Here is a 17,956-nt window from a genome sequence, read left to right as displayed (position 1 = left end):
GTTCCAACACACAATTTAAAACTAAAAATAAATCAAGAAAAAAACCCCACAAAGTCCAGTGAGGTAGGATATGGTTTAATGAACTTGCTTAGTGGAATCTGGGACCCCGATGGATCAGGAGGCGCCCATATGGCTTCTCTTGTTCCACGAGAAGGATCTTCTCTGCGGACAGCACTGGTAGGGAAAGGAGAAGGCAGGAGTGTGTTCAGCTTCTGGCCTGTCTGCCCCTATCTCTCTTGTATCTATACTCACCCAGGAGCAGGTAGAAGACCCGAGAAGCCAACTTCCGGGGGCTGAGAGGAGGTACCAGGCTGCTGAAGTCAAGCTCCCTGTTGGCTTGCAGCTCCAATGCTACCGCTCTGCAGGGATTGAGGGCTATCAGCCAGGGTAACAGCCTAGCTCTACCCCTTGAAGGACCCCTTCCTGATACCTAAATACAGCCTCTGAAGAGAGTAGCTCAGGTCCTGGGGGCATCTCCATGGGCACTTCCGGGATTTCAGGCAGCATGGGCAGTGCAGGAGGCTCTGGCTGCCCCTCTTCAGTCCAGGCCCTAGCAGACCAAGGGAAGAGGGCCGGTAGTTAGGACAACAGGCAGGACCACTATGGGGTTGAGCTTGGAGCCCCCGGCTGCTTACCACCGTTCCTCTGGGGGGATGAGGCTAGTCCGTGACTTTTCCTCTTCAGCTGCTTCCAGGGAGAGCTCTGTGAGGAAGAGAGCTCTGAGGAGTCTGCTCGACTCTAAGGAGCTGGGACCTTGTCATCCTGAGGATGCAGTGCATTCGCCTGACATGCACAAGGCCCAAGACTACGAAGCTTCTCCTCCCCATATCCTGTGGCCTCTTGCAAAGTGGGGACACTAAGCATCAGGCCTGTGTCAAGTTCTGCATGCCCCTCCCTGCTGGCTGGTAGGATAGTGGTCTCCACCTGCCCCTCTCCAGCACCTACCTGAAGAGAGCATGAGGGGACCACTGGGCTCCTGGGCCTCCCTCAGGACCTGCAGGTGAGAGAGCAAGAACTGAGACCTGAGCACCGGTGTCAGGTCTAGGTCTGGTAAGCAGGCTGGTGTGCGTCAGGAGAGAGCTGGCCAGAGCTGAGGCTTATAGGGCACGGTGGAGGCGGTTACCTCAATCTCGCTCAGAGCTTCAGTCAGTCTTCCCTCCTTGCCTGCCACTTCCCTCTCCTCAGCTGCCTCTTCAGGCTCCCGTCGTGGTCTTTGTCTCAGCATTCTTGAGGGTGTCTGGGCACAGTGGGTCCATAAAGCTAGTAGTTCTGGCGCCAGCCAGCCCGCTGACGACAAAGGGGAAGGTTGAAATCATGGGACAGAGGATTTCAGGTTCTGAAGATCCCACCTGCCCAACCATCAACCTTACAGAGAGTCGGGGTTCTGAAGAGCTCCGCTGGGCTTGTAATCATCCTTTGGGGAGGCTGGATCACAGGCTGCAAGAGGGTGCAAGGCCAGTGGCCCGTTTATGAGAGCACCGTTCATCACTACCCCTCCTTTGTACATTGTTCCCAGAGCCTGTGCCTGCTTTCAGGTTCATGACCTGGCCTGTAGTGGCTAAATGGGTAGATGGTGACCTGATGTCGGTGGATATGTGGTGTAGACACAGTCCCCCCCACACATACTTTCTAGGAAATAGGGTCTTTTGATATATTCCCAGGGATCCTTAGGAGGTCAGAAGTCCAGCATGTCTCTACTCCCTGGGGAGAAGCGGAGCTGCACTCACATAATCCCTGCAGTGAGCCCTGGTCTGCAGCTGTTCCTCAAATTTCTTCCGGGAGATCTGAGTTTCCTTGTCCCTGAGTAACTGGCGGCGTTGGCGGCCAGGTGGGCTCGGAGGAGGCGGGGGCCTCTTCTGGAGTAGAAGGGGAGGCAAGGGTCAGGCTGCCCACCTCCCCTTTCTAGTGGACTACTGATGGCCCCACACTCTGCCCGGAAGAAGCTTGGGTAAAGTCCTTATGCAATTCATAGTTTACTCAAAGGTACCTATTGGGGAGAGGCCACACCGCGAGTTAGGTATGGGAAGGGACATTGTTTGTTGATGGAAGTAAAATCCTCATGTAAGCTAACAATGGCCCTGGGCTTAAGGACAAAGATGTAGGAGGGGGAAGGTAAAGAGGATGAGCTTGGGGGAGAACCTACTCACCTCTGCACTCGGTGGGGTGGGTAAGCGCAGCTCCTGAGGAGGGGTCACCTCTGCAACAACACCCATAAGCCCCCTCGCTGTTTTTGCCCTTTTTAAAGACAAGGTCTGGCATTCAAGTTCATGCTGGTTTACGATGATCCTGCCCCAGCCTTCTGGAGTGATTGGACTACAGGTGTTATCGCCAAAATCTTGTTTTGTTTGTATTTTGATTTTGGAGAGAGGGTTTCTTTGTATAGCCCTGGATGTCCTGGAACTCACTATGTATACAAGGCTGGCCTAGAACTCAGATCCTCCTGCTTCTGCTCCCCAAGTGCTGGGATTAAAAGTGTGCCACGGCCTACTGGCTAGCCCCTTCATTCTTGAAGCTACTAGTGTCTTCCTCAGACAGTGGGGTTAAGGACTTTTGTCTCTACAAGTGTGCAAATGTTCCCAAGGAAGCACCCAGTGATGGATACTTACCAGTGAGTATGGCCTCAGGCTCCCAGCCTGTCAATTTCTGTACCTCAGGAGGAAAGAGCTGGCCTGGAAGTGGTTCTCTTGTGCCTTCAACCCTGAGGGGAAATAGGCAGATAAGGAAACCCTTCCCTGCAATGACCCCTTACCTGGTACAAGGATTCCTGTCCTTACTGTGCTGGAGCTGGAGGTGAGATCGAGGGGACCACACCATCACCCTCCATGGCCCGGGGTTCTTCCTTGGATTCTGTAGAAAAAGAATCAGAACACTTAGGAGACAGAAGAGGGCGCTGTCCATCCATCCCCAGGTTAGCTGTGCGGGGACCTCACCATCCAGTGCTGGGGAAACCCTCCGCTGCCGGAGAAGCCTGCGTTGCCGACGTTCCTCCAGCAATATGGCATCATCTTCCTCTGCAATCAGCAGGTCCAAATCTCCTCGACTGACCTCTGGGAGATCCTGCTCCCCCTATGGAGAGAGCAAAGCAGTGGTTTTTTGGGGTTGTGCCCAAGGAGGCCCAGTGGGTACTAAGGGGACAGAGTGTGGGGAAATGGAAAAGAGAAGGCAGAACGACAGGGGTGCGATGGGGCTGGACTGGAGTTTAAAGGAAAATTCACCTCAATCTGCAACATGCGTATGGGCTCTGCCTCCTGGAGGGTGATGGTCTCAGGAGACTTTGCAGTGGCTAAGGTCCTGTCTGGAGGGGTAGGAAAGTCAAAGCAGCCCTATTCTTTTTGAGACAGGTTTTGGAGCCTGTCCTGGAACTAGTTCTTTTTTTTTTTTTAATTTTTTTTATTTTCGAGACAGGGTTTCTCCGTAGCTTTTTGGTTCCTGTCCTGGAACTAGCTCTTGTAGACCAGGCTGGCCTCGAACTCACAGAGATCCGCCTGCCTCTGCCTCCCGAGTGCTGGGATTAAAGGCGTGCGCCACCACCGCCCAGCAGCCCTATTACTTCTTTCCAAGTTGTTGGGGGCAGGAACACTTTGGGGACCAAGAGCCAGGTTAGTCCCCAGCAAATACTCCCAAGCGCATCTTTTTTTCTCACGATGTAGATTAGGTTGGCTTCAAACAGAGATCCCGCCTGCCTCTGCCACTGCTCAGATTGAAGGTGTACAGTCACCACACCCAGCCTGAGTCAGTTCGCAGCCCCTAGCTTTGAATTCTTGGTCTTCCTGCCTCTACTTCTTGTTTGCTGGGATTACAGGTGTCCACCCGTTTTGTTTTTGTTTCCCTTAACTAGTATCTGACCTGGGCAGGTGTTAACTTTCAGTGGGATTACAGACTTGTCACCAGGCCTGGCTGGGTCAGACTCCTCAGGAGTTATTTATTCAGCTCTTGGGTCCCTGAGTCTTTGATCAGAATGGCCCTCCCTGCTGACTTGGCTCCCTGGGCTTCGCAGTGACTTCAGGAGGGGGTCTCCTTACCAATTTTCTCTGGGGTCACAGCCTCTAAAAGATGACGAATCTTTGGGAAGAAATTGGGAATGAAAGACAGATATCAGTTTCAGTCCTCTCTGGCCTCACTCAGAACATTCAGCAGACGCTGGACACCAATCTGGCAGTCTCTCTTTGTACTTTTATCTTAGAATTTTTTGCTTTATTCTTATTTATTTTAGAGACAGATTTCATTTGTCTACGTGTGCACGCATGGACCCTTGGAGGCCAGAAGATAGAACTGGATGTTGGATCCCTGGAGCTGGAGTTATAGGTGGTTGAAAGCTGGCAGTGAAGTCCTGTCCCAAACACACCTGTGCCCCCTAGGCATGGTTCCAGCCCCATCTGCACTTTGCCCTCCTAAACTTTCGATAGCCCTCCTCCTTGAAACCTGAGGGTTCTTAAATTAGTTACATCACCACATGCAGACATGCACACATTTCCAGAACTGGGAATCAAAGCTAAGGCCTTGTGCATGTTAAACAAATGCTCTATCACGGGGCTACACCTTCAGCCCTAAACCAAATCTTTGTGCCATTTGACAGCGATATGTTATGAAGTCACCAACTTAGTTCCCCCCCCCCCCCGTCCCCGTCCCTGTCCTAACCTCACCCTCAAAGTAGCCTTATCCATTTGTGCAATAAGCGCCACAACATCCATATAGCAACTGTTGTTGTGGACAGAGATGAATAGAAAGATGCTTGGGTAGATGGTAATGGGGACTGGTTTGTGTGTAGGGTCAACAAAAAGAAGACAACGGGCTTGGTAAAGGGCTCAGATCCCAACATAATTGCTTTTGGCTTTAAGTGGAGTAATTTCATGGCAAGGGTGTCATCAGATTAAGTCTGTAAGAATAAGGGACCCCCTGACCAGCAGAGAATGAAGAGCAATAAATGTATTTCTGCAAGCAAAGAAGTAAATGTGGCATTTTGGGACATGGAAAAATATTGGTGTTTGGTAGCTAAGGTTGCCTAGAGAAGATAAAAAAAATGGGATGGGGACCACTCAATTCAATCAAGATTCCTGATGCTGATACTGTATGTGTTCAGGACCAACTGCTTCAATGAGAAAATGGGGAATGGAGTGATGTCTAAGCTGTGGGGATGATGGGGGAAGAACAACCAACATCTAGTCTCAGTGCTGGGAACAGTGGGGATAGGGGAAGAATCAGGTCGGCCCTAAGTAAGCAAGATCTGGGCCTTTGCTTGCTTGTTTGCATCCACCAGTCCCCTTGCTCTATGGCCTCTCATGGGTTCCATGCCCAGACCTCAGTGTCAGATTGGCACAAGGACACCAGCTAACTCTTCATTCTATACTATCATTTCATGATTTCTGAGGGGGTCTAGGGAAAGGAGCCCTACCTGAGGAATATCAAAAGGGCTGGGAAGCCTGGGATCCACAGACATCGTCCCAAAAAAAGGTTCTGGAGCATCTTCCAGCATCTCCATCATGGCCAGGCAGTTAGGAAGGAGCAAGTTGGGTCTGGGAGAGAATGAAGGATGTCAAGGACAAGGCTGAGAGCGGGTGAGATGGCTCAACAGGTAAAGTCCCTCTGACCTCCGCATGCATAGAATGGTCTCTCACACATGCATACACGCACGCACGCAAGCACACATTATTTAAAAAAAAAAGCTGGCGCACACCTTTAATCCCAGCACTCAGGAGGCAGAGGCAGGTAGATCTCTTTGAGTTTGAGGCAAGCCTGGGCTACAGAGCTAGTTCCAGGGCAGGCTCCAAAGTTATACAGAGAAACCCTGTCTTGAAAAAGCAAACAAAACGAGGCTGAGGCCAAGCAGGTCTGGATGGCCACAGCTCCAGGACTCACAGGTCAGCATCCTCCATGTCGATGCGAATCCGCAGCTGGGCCCGGTGCAGATGCTCAAGGATATGCTGGATGTCTTCTGTGGTCAAGGAGGATGAAACAACCAGGTTAGCCATGGACCATTCAGCTCTAGCCCTCCTCGGGTGTCCCCAGCCTTACCCACAAGGTACTGGCACTGTTGGGAGTAGACCCGTATCACACCAATCTGAAGCTGGGCGGAGAGATAGAGAGAGAAGCGGGGCCGGGGCAGCCCGGGCATCGGAGGTTGCACGCGTACCAGCACATAATTGAGTATTTCCTCGCTGGGAGAACAACGGACCCTGGTCAATGCTGCACTCGCAGTAATTCCCAAACCAGAGACTCCTCCCTTTTTTCCGGGCCTTACCAGGTTTTTACTACGTTCACTTTCAGATATTCCCGCTTCACCAACCGGCTGCCTCGGGTTGCCGCTAGCCTGGAAGGGTGGGGACGGGTATGGCCTGTCAAATTGAAATTCCCACTACTTGGCTCCTCGCATAGTGGTCAGCCCTGCACTCACCAAATAGTGGCGAAGCAGCCTGTATGGCGCTGAAGCACGTTGGGATAGTAGAACATCTCCGCAGTTCACGCTCCGCACCAATCCCGTCTGGATCTCAATCTGAATTCTTTAGGACGCGAGATTCCCAGCACCATTGAAGAGGAGTAGGAATTTGGACAGGGGGCATGGTACATGTGGATGCAAAAAGCCCAATTAATAAGACGACCAACGCTGGGCGTGGTGTCGCATGCTTTTAATCCCAGTACTCAGGAGGCAGAGGCAGGCGAATGAATCTTTGTGTGTTCTAGGCCAGCCTGGTTTACAAAGTGAGTGCCAGGACAACCAAAGATACACAGAAACCCCGTCTTGAAAACCAAAACAAAAGAAAAAAAAAAGACGACCAACTTCTGGTAATTGAATTTGGGAGATAACCAAACGGAGACGCTGGTGCTGGGTACCCTTATTCTGCCATCCCTGAGGAGGTCTGCACATCACTCGAAGACATGGCACTTACCTTCAGGATTGACGTCCCAGCCAGAGATGCAGAGCTCCAAGGGGGAAGCCTGAACAGGGCTAGAAAACGAACGAACGAATCAAAACCAGGTCTTCAGGGAAGACTGAGTGTACGTCAGCCGTCGTCGAGCTTCTGGAACTTGCTCTAGGTTCAGTCGCCCTCCAGCGGGACCAGGAGCATGCTCTCCAAAACTTTGCGCGAGGACAGCCAATGGGGAACAGCGAAGGGGGAGCTCTGACTCCTGGTGCCAGGCAGCAAAACACCGCGGTTCCCGGCCATAGGCTCTTGGAGACGGGTCGCCAGCCAATCACGAGAATCCTGAGGACTACTGTAGCATTGTGAGGTGTCCTGGCCAATGGGCTCTCGTTCTCTCAGGTAGTAACAAGGACTTCTCCCAAGGGGTTCATCTGACCAATAAACGGGGAGAAACCCAGTTTCTCCCTGGAGACAGCTTGCCAGCAGGACACCTACTAGAGTGGAAGATGGGGTCTTGTTAAGGGCAAACGCCCCGGAGCTGCTTATAATACAGAGATGCAAGGACCTGTGCACGAGCCCAGTTCTTCTAAATTCCACCAACCCGATTTTGTGTCCTGGAAGGGTCTGTGCTGAACTAAGTGCGAGAAACTGTGAGCTGGCCTTGTAATCACTACTTGTCAACAAGAAAGAAGGCAGCCACCAGGGCCGTAACTACAAACTTCTGAAATCTTACCTGGCACTTGGAATTTAGACACGATCTCTAAAAAAGCAAAAGCAGAGGCCAGGAGGCACACTTTTATCTCAGTAGCAGGAGGATCTTTACGAGTTTGAGAATAGCACCCCGGTCTACAGGCCAGTTACAGCACCATAGTGAGACTCTCTGTCAAAAAAAAAAAAAAAAAAAAAGGCAAAAGAGGGCTGGAGATGTAGCTCAGTAGTGCAGAGCTTGCTGGCATCCACAAGGCCTGGGCTCAAGTCTCAGAACCGCAGAAAAGGAAGGAAAACAGCCCTTGATCCTAGCGCTCAGGAGGCAGAGTCAGGCAAACCCTGTCTGAGGCCATGATGCTCTACACAGTGACTTCCAGGCTAGCCAGTGAGATTCGGTCTCAAAACCAAGCAAATAAAAACAACAGCAAAACTAAAAATGAAGGTGTGTGCATATCTGTATCCAGTTCTTGGGAGGAACAGCAGGAGTTGAAGGACAGTTTTCACCTCACAGCCTGAATCATTTTGAGACCTAGCTCAAAAACCGTACACGGTTTCTTTCTTTCTTTCTTTTCTTTCTTTTTCTTTCTTTCTCTCTCTCTCTCTCTCTCTCTCTCTCTCTCTCTCTCTCTCTCTCTCTTTTTCTTTTCTTTCTTTCTTTTCTGTTTTTTGGTTTTTCGAGACAGGGTTTCTCTGTAGCTTTGGAGCCTGTCCTGGAACTAGCTCTGGTAGACCAGTCTGGTCTCGAACTCACAGAGATATGCCTGCCTCTGCCTCCCAAGTGCTGGGATTATAGGCATGCACCACCACCGCCTAGCTCGCTCTTTCTTTTTTTCCTTCCTTCCTTCCTTCCTTCCTTCCTTCCTTCCTTCCTTCCTTCCTTTTTCTGAAGACGGTTTCAAAACCGAAAGAGATTTAGGGGTAGAGTATAGTGATTTATACATCATCCCAGCATTGAGTGGAGGGAGTTGAAGGCAGGAAGGCTGCCAGAGTTCAAGACCAGCCTGGATCATACTGTAAACTAACCTTGGCTAGCTGAGCCCTGCCTCAAAAATAAATAAATAAATAAACAAATAAGGGGGTGGTGGCACAAGCCTTTAATCCCAGGATTCAGGAGGCAGAGGCACGGCTCAGCTGGGTCTCTGTGAGTTTAAGGCCAGCCAACCTGATCTACTTAGTGAGTTCTGTGACAGCCAGAGCTACATAGTGAGACCCTGTCTCAAAAACCCCAAACATGGGCAGAGAGATGTCTTAGTTGTTAAGAGCACTCACTCCTTTGCAGAAGATCTGGATTTGATTTCTACAAGGCATCTCACCATCTGAACTCCAGTTGGAGAGGATCTGATGCCTTTTCTGACTTTAATTTTTTGGTTTGTTTGTTTTATTTTGAGACAGGGTTTCTCTGTGTAACTAGCTGTCCTGGAACTAACTCTTGGACCAGGCTGTCCTTGAACTCACAGAGATCTGCCTGCCTCTGCCTCCCAAGTGCTGGAATTTCCTCCAGCAAATCCTCATCAATCTACCCCAGGAGCAAGATCCCAAGTCCTAATCCTTCCCAAAAAATTCTACCATGGTAGATGAAAGCTTTCAATATACCTGTCTTCTGGAAGCAGTGTATATTCAAAACAGCTCTGTGGTGATGGTGAACTGACTACTGTGGTCAGTGTATTCATGGTAGAGGGACGATGTGTTTCCCCAAATCTGGGTACTTGACATGAATTAGAAATGAAGACCCTTGAGACTTGGAGTTGGGTGCTTGTATACTGTCACATTTATTCAAGAAGGGAAAGATTTCCAGGTGTCAATACCGAGGCAAATGTGTCACACACTCACACACACACACACACACACACACACACACAAACAAACAATAATTAAAAAGCAAAAGTGGGGAACTGGAGGACAGAAGATGTGGACAACTTACATGGGGTACCCAGGGGAGCACTAAAGAGGTGGTATTTTGATTGAAAAGAAAGGACAGGTCATGTGACTGCCTGCAGGAAGATTGTTATCACTATTTGGATTTTTGAGGCACGGTCTCTCTTTGTACCCCTTGCTGACCTGGAATTCACTATGTAGACCAGGCTGGCCTCAAACAGAGAACCACCTGCCTCTATCTTCAGTGCTGGGATTAAAGGCCTGTACCACCAGCCAGCAGGGAACAGTATTTTAGAAAAAAAGAACAAACAAATTAAATTCTGAGGCAGCAATGTTTAGTGGGTTCAAGGAGCCTGGAGCAAAGCAGCTGAAAGGGTGAAGGATGAATTAGACATTGGAGGTTGGAGGTCATTTTCAGGACCCTGGTTTTTACCTTGAGGGCTTTGGGAACCAGGGGAGGCTGTGAGCACAGGAGCAAAATGACCAGATTTGTGTTCAGAGGGCCTCAGAGACGATGTGAGAAGAACCAAGAGGAGATGTGTGTGGATGGTGGAGCTGAAGCAGGGTTTTTGAGAACAATAGGAGGAGTACTAAGTGCCTTACACATAATCCGCAATAATTTTGTTGGAGCGGTTGGACTGCAGACATTAGCCCAGAACCCATTCCCTCCTCTTACCTGTTTAGCTTGGGTAGTTCACACCCAGTTCCAAGCCCTTTTCTTTATCCTCTTCAGTGCTCCAGACTGACATTTTAACCCTGGTTTCCATTCTCACTGCGACGTGTGTGGGCATGTTGCATGTTCCACAGAAATCAGACCACACACACACACACACACACACAGTTTATATTTTTACTTATTTTGTAAGTGTTGCAGGGGTGCATATGTGGAGGTCTGAGGATGACCCATAGCAGTTGGTTCTCTCAGTCTACCATGTAGAACCAGGGATTAAGCTCTCAAATCTTCAGGATTGGCAGCAGATGCTTTTACCCACTAAGCAATCTCACCACCACCACCACCTCTTTGAAAAAAATTATTTTGAAACAGGATCTCACTTTGTATGTACCTCAGGATGGTCTGGAGCCCAGAGATCTGCCTGCCTCTGCCTCCTGGGTGCCGGGAGTAAAGGGAGACACCAGGCCCATCCCCGCGAAGGCTTGTTTGAAGGAAGAGTGATATTGTCATTTTGGCTTAGATGTAGGGTCCAAGAGAAAAATTGAAGACAAAGATGTACTTTAGAGAAGACACAAAGAAGGTTCAAGGGGGATTTCAGAAAACTAAAGGCACAAAAGTAATACCTCCCCTTGTTTACTCTTGGCTTCCCTGAGGGACAAGGAAAAGACTGAAGGGAAGAAAAAAGGTTCAAGGAGGCAGGGAAGCACAAAGATGTCTGGAAAGGTCCTATAAGGATTTCAACATCTAGACCTGATCACGTGAGTGAATCTAGGGGCTTGAGCCATGGCAAGAAGGAGAATAAATATGGTGTCATGTGCAGGAATGGGGATGCTGAAGGTGGTGGCAGTCAGGTGACAATGGAACCAACTCGGTGGCAGTGATGGAATAAGAAGAGTGTCATTCGCCTGACGGATCTGTGAGTTCCAGGACAGCTAGGGCTGTTACACAGAGAAACCCTGTCTTGATAAAGAAAAAAAAAAAAAAACAACAAAAAAAGAAGAGTGTCAGTTAATTGTAAGCACTCAAGTTTCAGTGAACAGGGTGCTAGAACATTTTTATTTTAGACAGGATTTCTCTGTGTAACAGCTCTCTGGCTGTCCTAGAACTCTGTAGACTAGGCTGCCCTTGAATTCACAGAGATCTACCTATCTCTGCCTCCCAAGTGCTGGAATTTGAGGCGTGTGCCACCACCCAGCATGAGTGTTTTGAAACCCCAAAGCCCACTGCCAGTGACACACTTGTCCAACAAGGCCACACCTCTTAAACCATTCCCAGTCACTCTGAGGATCCTTTCAAAGTATGTGCCAGGCGGTGGTGGTGCATGCTTTTAATCCCAGCACTTGGGAGGCAGAGTCAGGCAGGGATCTCTGTGAGTTTGAGGACAGCCAAGGTTACACAGAGAAACCACGTGTGTGTGTGTGTGTGTGTGAGAGGGGTGGGGTGCGGGGAGTTTTCAAGGTGTGAGTGTATGGAGGCTATTCTCATTCAACTATCAGTGGCTGCAGTGACTGACTCCCAGTCCTTTCCCCAGTGTGGTTGCCTGAAACTTGCATGGGGGCACAAGTCCCTGGAAGTACTAGGCCAAGTCTGAAAAACAAAATAGAAGGGTGAAGGATTGGAAGAGAGAGAAGGGAGGCATGGCAGTCCAGCCAGGCATGGTGGCCTATGTCTGAAAACCCAGCACTTAGGAGGCTGGGGCAGGAGAATCACAATGTGTTTGAGACTAGGCTCTAGAGCCCAGATAGTATTCCAGGAAAGCAAAGGGACCTAGAAGAGAACCAGGAAAGCAAAGGGACCTAGATGAGAACCCAGGCAGTGGGTATCCAAGTTTCCATCTTTACAATTCCAATGTAACTCTTGCTACCTTCTCCCAACATATCACATACTCATCTCTCTTTTAAAAAGCTTTTATTTATTGTTTTGGAGACAGGGTCACAATAGTCACCAAGGCTAGCCTTGAATCCACACTCTTCCTGCCTGTGTGGTGGGGTTACGGATGCAAACTACCCTACCCAGTTAATCTTTATTTTAAATTCCAGTGAGGATCTAAGAAGGAAATATAAAGTGCTTGGATTTAGAGACAGGGGTTGGAAAGAGAGCAAAATTCCCACTGAGATCACACTATTCAGAACTTTACAGTTCTTTAGAGATGAAAGAGGGCATAGCTAATAAAAAAAAAAAAGTACATAAAAGTCTCTCTCAGGTTGTCTTTGAACTCATAATCATTCAGTCTGTCTTCCAAGTGCTGAGATTACAAATATTCACCAACAAGCCTGGCTTTTCAAAATAATTGTTCTAAGAATAAAAAAGATGCTTGCACTACCAGCCATGCTGTATACGCCAGTGGTAAAGTCAGCACAAAGGAGGCAGACCAGCGGTGTGAAGAACAAGTCTGTTTCCATGGAGACCTGCGGTCAGAGTGGTAAAGCAGCAGGTGGGCATTCTGGGTTCTGTACCAGAAACAAAGCAGCTCTCTGCTCCTCTGAAATTTCCTTCAGTAAGTGTCGGGCAAAGGCCTGCTCCATCTGTACCAGAAGAAACGAGGATCAGCACCGTGGGGACAGTTACCACCCTGTAGCTCCTTCCCTTCAACCAACACCGCTCTCGTCCTGGAGTAGAACTCACCTGCACGGTGATAAGATTCTCCTGGGTCTGGCCAGAGCCAGGATTCTTGTCCCAGAAATGCAGTGTTACCTGGGACTTGGGTGGGGGACGCTGGCCCTGGAAGTACTGGGCCAAGTCTGAAAGAAAAAGGGTCAAGAATTAGAAGAAAGAACAGGGGCCGGACAGTGGTGACACACACCTTTAATTCCAGCACTTTTAATTCCAGCACTCGGGAGGCAGAGGCAGATGGAGCTCTGTGAGTTCGAGACCAGCCTGGTCTACAGAGCTAGTTCCAGGACAGGCTCCAAGGCTACAGAGAAACCCTGCCTCGAAAAATCAAAAATAAATAAATAAAAATAAAAACAAATAAATAAAGAGGGAAGGCAGGCATGGCATATGGCCAAGCGTGGTGGTGTATGCCTGTAACCCCAGCACTCAGGCTGGGCCAAGAGAGCTGCCATGTGTTTACAGCAGCCTGGCCTACTGAGTGAGTTCCAGGCCACCTGGAATGGTGTAAGGACTTGTCTCAAAAACAAACACAGACACTATAGAGAGAGGACCATGAGTAAAGTGGAGCCGTCTGGGAAGCCAGATGCAGAGGAAGTTGGAAATGGGGTGACATGACACCAAGGCCGGGCTTAGAGATGCTAGGAACTAAGCTGTCTCCCTGACACTGTAGGAAAGGCACCTTGGAGTCCTCAGAAGCAGCAGTCCTGGCTACCAACCTTTTGTTTGCTTATCCTCTGCCAACACTAGGATACCATGAACCCAGGGACACCTAACTCTCTCCTCTATGCTCTTCCCTCTGCTCCTATGTCCAGATTCAGGGGCTGTAACTAGAATTTCAAGAGTGGACAGAAGAAAGGGACAATCTTAGGAGATGCCTACAATGTGGTAGAGATGGTGGGGTGGGGACAAGTGTGTCTAAGGGTCTTGGCTCTTCCACAAACCAAGCTGTGTGCTCCAGTGTGTATGGAGATGGTCACAAGGTTTAAATCTGTGTCAGTTTGTTTGCACACATCCATATACCCATGCTTCGATGTTACTACGCTTCCCCAAACTGTATCGCACTTGTGCTACTCCAGCTGAACCTCATCTACCATGACTCTGGCTAGGGAAATGCTGCCGGAGCTGAGCACACAGCTACACACAGTGTGCACCACACAAGTGCAGGGGTGCCGTGCACAGGCTGCAGTGACGATCTGCTCTGGACAGGCCCGGGGGAGACGGAGAAAGGGATGGGCGATGATGCCCAGCTAGGACACCCTTACCTCTACAGAAGCAGCTGGTACTGAAGAGCTCCACACACTTATTGCTGGGCAGCAGATGTGGACCAGACCCAGATGGGGCCTCAGGTGCATCCCAGGAGATGGGGTTGGGACAAAGGCGCTGAACAAAGAGGCCTCTGGAATTGCTGGCCACCAGGATGCCTCTCTCAAGCTGATTCAGCAGGCTCTGGATAGGCTCCGGCGGATCAGGTTTGGGGAACAGCACCGGGAGTATGTTGCTCTCTAAGGCTGAGGGCTTAGCCACTAGGCGACAGTCTAGGCTGTGCACCTGGACCTCATGCACCACGCGGCCACTGTAGATGAAGGTGAGCAGCAGCGAGTAGTCTGCAGGCAGAGAAGCCTAGCTGTACTAGGTGTAGGAGGAGCCTGCAGGCTGGGAAGAGGCCCTGGCCCCACCAGTGCACATGACCATTACAAGGTGTTAGAAAAAAATGAAATTCCATGTGGTCTAGTGTCCCCATTTTGTTACTGGAAAACTGAGCCCAGAATAGGCATCCAAGCAAGTGCTGGGAAAGACAAGGTTGCAGAGCTGAGGGAGCTCCTTCTGAGTCAGAGATGTCTTTGGTAATGCGGCTCAGGTGAAGGAATGGTTGCCTACCATTCACATAAGCCCTGGGTTCAAGCCCCAGCACAGCAATAAGCCCTTAGACTTGGCATGGTAGCACACATCTGTAAGCCCAGCCACAGGAGGAGCAGTAATCCAGGTGAACTTTAGGTACATAGTGAGTCTGAGGTCAGACTGGGCAATATGAGACTGTCTTTAAAATGAAGGAGGCCTGGGGGGATAACTCAGCCGTTAAAGGCAAGGCTCACAACCAAAAATAAAAAAAGGAGCTGGAGAGATTGCTCAGCAGATAGGAGTCCAGAGGCCCTGAGTTCAATACCTAGCAACTACATGGTGGCTCACAACCATCTAGAAGGATCTGATGCTCTCTTTTGGCCTGCAGATATACTTGTAGAGAACTCAAACATGAAATATAAATAAACAAATAAAGAAGGAAGGAGAGGTGCCTCCTCCTCCAAGTGCATGCCTTCCTCTCAACACAGGGTTGGTGGCAAAGGTTTCCTGTCATTCAGGAGTCACTCCCAGCAGAGCTTAATGCTCACAACTGTGCCGTTTATAACAAGGTCTCAGAGACTGGATTTTTCTGGACAATAAAGAAATAAACAGGGCTGGAGAGATGGCTCAGCGGTTAAGAGCATTGCCTGCTCTTCCAAAGGTTCTGAGTTCAATTCCCAGCAACCACATGGTGGCTCACAACCATCTGTAATGAGATCTGGCACCCTCTTCTGGCTTGCAGACATACACACAGACAGAATATTGTATACATAATAAATAAATAAATATTTTTTAAAAAAAGAAATAAACATCTCACTAGAGCAAGTTCGAGGTCAGCCAGGGCTAATAAAAAAAAATCTCAATGTGACTATTCAAGGAACAGAGAATTTAAGGAGTTTTTTTTCCCCCAAGTGTGAGAAAAGCTCTACTGAGTATGGTCAGCCACATGAATACTCAGTTCAGACAAGTGTTGTAACAATGCACGCAGAGTCAGAGGAAGCAGACCTGAGAGGAAGGGGACAGAGAAGGGTCAGAAAGGTTACCTACCTGAGTTTGGAGGAAGCAGTTGCTCCACGAACACTGGGTCCTCTCGAACGGGAGCTTCTGTTGTGCTAGCATCTGGAGAGGCAAAGGCACTGATCACTCAGAGTGAGACCAAAGAGCCTGACACAGAAGGTGCAACAGGGACATAAAGGCAGGAGAAACAGTACCTTCCTCTGGTTCGGGGCTGCTGTCGCCACTGTTGCTGCTGTAGCCACTGCTGCTGTTGCCGTTGCTGTCACGGCTGCTGTCCGAGTGCTTTACAATCCCACTGGCCCTCCCCTTCACCTACGGATACATCTGTTAATGGCACACCTCTTCTTTTGAGGACCACCCTGCTCTTTGGCCTACCTATTCCCCTTCCCAACACTCTGAAGGAGTCTTGAGGATGGGAATAACCGTCAAGTTCTCGAGGGTGCCTTCCTTACCTTGCTCTCTTCCCTCTCTGGTGACACAGAACTGATGGATCGCTTTAATGGTGATTTCTGGTTTCTCGGCTGGGCTGTGGAAATGTGGCAGGAGGAGAGTCAGAGCCTTTTCCAGGGGAAGACGGTAGGAAGGATCCAAAGCAACTGTTTGGCAGGACGAGGGAGCCCAGGAAGGCCTGCCAGTCCCCAGAGGGCTTATCTCCATCTTTCCTGATCAATCTGCTCATTCCAGGAGCAGCTGGGCAGGGATCACTCACCAGGGAGGGTTCCTGGTGGCAGGATCCGATATACTTTGTAGGGTTCAGCAACATCCATACGGCCTCTCTCAGGAACCTCTTCAAATTCAGAACTCTTATTGAGGGCACAGCGCAGGCGAGTCTTCCAGACAGCAGGGTGTCCTATGTCCCCATCCTTGTGCTTCTCCTTAAACAGTGCCCACGCCTAGTAAGAGATGAAGTGACGAAAAGACAAAGTATTACATACTCTAGATGTCCCTCCAAATGGCTGACAGCACAGGCGTGTGGTCCGAGCACAAGCCTTGAGCTTAGACGAGCCCGCACTGGGTCTGGATTCCATTCTTGCCAGCATGAAACCCTTGGTAATGCCCCGTGGCTCTGCAAACGACAGCACTCACTTTATCCACAGTCCAGACAGACAGAAGCACCTGGTCGTGAACATGCCAGTGCAGACATTGTCCTTTACTTGAGGGATGCTGGCTTCAGGCCCTCTCACCTTGAATATGGCAGCATCCTGGTCCTCTCGGAAGTCTTGCTTGCCTGCGTGCTTCCAGGGAATCCGGAACATGGTCTTAGCTGTGTCCTCCCAGCACACCCCTAGGAACTGCCCACTCTCCAACTGCTCTATTATCCAATTCCGCAGTTTGCGGGTGCAGCGTGGTTTGCCTGAGGCCATCCTAGGAAGAGAAGCAGGATACATGGACCTGTTTTTAAAATTTGACACAGGATCTCACTAAGTCATTCTGGCTGCTCTGGGACTAACTATATAGACTAGGCTGGACTTAAACACAGAGATCCACCTGCCTTTGAAGTGCTGGGATGAAAAGGTGTGTGCTGCCATGCCCAGGGGGAGCCGACAAATTGGAAGTGTTTACTAAACTTTGATCACTGGGGCCAGCTTCCTGCAACAGGCCTTCCCCAAAGACCCTTCCATGTTCTTTTCTCTTGAAACATTCTGAGGTAAAAACTATATTCCAAGTTATTACACCTGGAAGGAAACTTTGGTCTTAATGTTGAGGTGTTTCAGAAATCTTATTTGGGAGGACTCCCTTAATGACCTGCTCCTGGTGACAGACTGTGTAGATCCCAAGCATACAAAGAGGCAACATTGCTTTATAGACAGCTCCCCAGTCTACTTACCCCTTTACCCCCATCTCGGCTCCCTGCACTGGAGGGGTAGGTGGGGCAGATAGCTGGGGGAAAGGGTGGAGCTGAAGCAGCAGGAGGCAGGGCCAGAGGCAAGAAAACAAAGGTCAACTGAGGCTGAGCAAGGGCCTTCCTCCAGTCCGTCTAACTCTGGTCGAACCTATTTTCTGACCAGAGCCTGGCCTGATCCTCGGCTAGCAGGAGCTCTCATCTCACCGCCCTCCCAGCTGATTTCCCTCCAGAGTTGCTCTTACCTGAGCGACCGAGGACGTCCCAGGCTTGGCTTGTTCTAGGCTAGGTTTCTGATCTCTCCTCCCCTTTCTACAGCCCCACCCTAAGTTTCAGTTCTCCTCCAGGGAGGTTCATTTCCCAGAAATCACGTGGTCTGAGTTGCAGGGCCGGCAGCTACCACCAGAGGGAAGCAGCATCTGAGAATGTGTTGACAACAGAGCAGGCCAGGGCCCAGTGGCTCCGGTCAGACCCCTCCGTCCTCCCACGAGGATTCCCTTGTGAGACCCTGCTGCCTCTTAGGAAGGC

At 49.8% G+C, this 17,956-nt stretch overlaps 2 protein-coding genes across 3 annotated transcripts; both read right to left on the bottom strand.

Moving 5' to 3' along the window:
- Positions 1–62: 62 nt before the first annotated feature.
- Positions 63–6,993, bottom strand: Rec8 (REC8 meiotic recombination protein). Its single transcript, XM_075949147.1, has 20 exons — positions 6,885–6,993; positions 6,392–6,497; positions 6,239–6,307; positions 6,013–6,155; positions 5,857–5,932; positions 5,393–5,513; positions 4,023–4,062; positions 3,216–3,295; positions 2,931–3,066; positions 2,775–2,847; positions 2,607–2,698; positions 2,148–2,197; positions 1,728–1,856; positions 1,371–1,437; positions 1,124–1,287; positions 946–994; positions 636–702; positions 431–550; positions 253–359; positions 63–174 (listed from the first exon to the last, which is right to left on the bottom strand). Exons 2-20 carry the CDS (start codon positions 6,445–6,447, stop codon positions 89–91), a joined length of 1,725 nt encoding a protein of 574 aa, XP_075805262.1. The 5' UTR covers positions 6,448–6,497; positions 6,885–6,993; the 3' UTR covers positions 63–88.
- Positions 6,994–12,007: 5,014 nt separating this feature from the next.
- On the bottom strand, positions 12,008–17,806 carry Irf9 (interferon regulatory factor 9). Of its 2 annotated transcripts, none has more exons than XM_075949988.1 (9): positions 17,674–17,806; positions 16,770–16,950; positions 16,295–16,478; positions 16,038–16,111; positions 15,780–15,897; positions 15,616–15,687; positions 13,992–14,333; positions 12,742–12,857; positions 12,008–12,641 (listed from the first exon to the last, which is right to left on the bottom strand). In XM_075949988.1, the coding sequence occupies exons 2-9, from the start codon at positions 16,947–16,949 to the stop codon at positions 12,531–12,533; spliced, it is 1,197 nt and encodes a 398-aa protein (XP_075806103.1). In that variant the 5' UTR covers position 16,950; positions 17,674–17,806; the 3' UTR covers positions 12,008–12,530. The 2 variants fall into 2 exon arrangements, with proteins under 2 accessions (XP_075806103.1, XP_075806102.1); XM_075949987.1 differs by lacking the exon at positions 17,674–17,806 and adding an exon at positions 17,414–17,671.
- Between the last annotated feature and the right edge of the window lie 150 nt (positions 17,807–17,956).

The sequence above is a fragment of the Microtus pennsylvanicus genome, chromosome 15 (assembly GCF_037038515.1).
Source record: "Microtus pennsylvanicus isolate mMicPen1 chromosome 15, mMicPen1.hap1, whole genome shotgun sequence".
NCBI lineage: Eukaryota > Metazoa > Chordata > Mammalia > Rodentia > Cricetidae > Microtus > Microtus pennsylvanicus.
Note: the sequence above shows the minus strand (reverse complement) of the source record. Positions and strands in the feature narration are given on the sequence as shown.

Bases quoted from the DNA above. Each gene is read 5' to 3' on its own strand.
- Rec8 (XM_075949147.1), bottom strand. From the start codon at position 6,447: ATGTTCTACTATCCCAACGTGCTTCAGCGCCATACAGGCTGCTTCGCC. The intron at 5,933-6,012 runs GTAAGGCTGGGG...CCTTGACCACAG, and splicing joins ACAGTGCCAGTACCTTGTGG to AAGACATCCAGCATATCCTT. The intron at 1,857-2,147 runs GTGAGTAGGTTC...CTTCTACTCCAG, and splicing joins CCACCCCACCGAGTGCAGAG to AAGAGGCCCCCGCCTCCTCC.
- Irf9 (XM_075949987.1), bottom strand. The intron at 16,479-16,769 runs GTGAGAGGGCCT...ATCTCTTACTAG, and splicing joins AGGATGCTGCCATATTCAAG to GCGTGGGCACTGTTTAAGGA. The intron at 12,642-12,741 runs GTGAGTTCTACT...CTTCTGGTACAG, and splicing joins AGAATCTTATCACCGTGCAG to ATGGAGCAGGCCTTTGCCCG.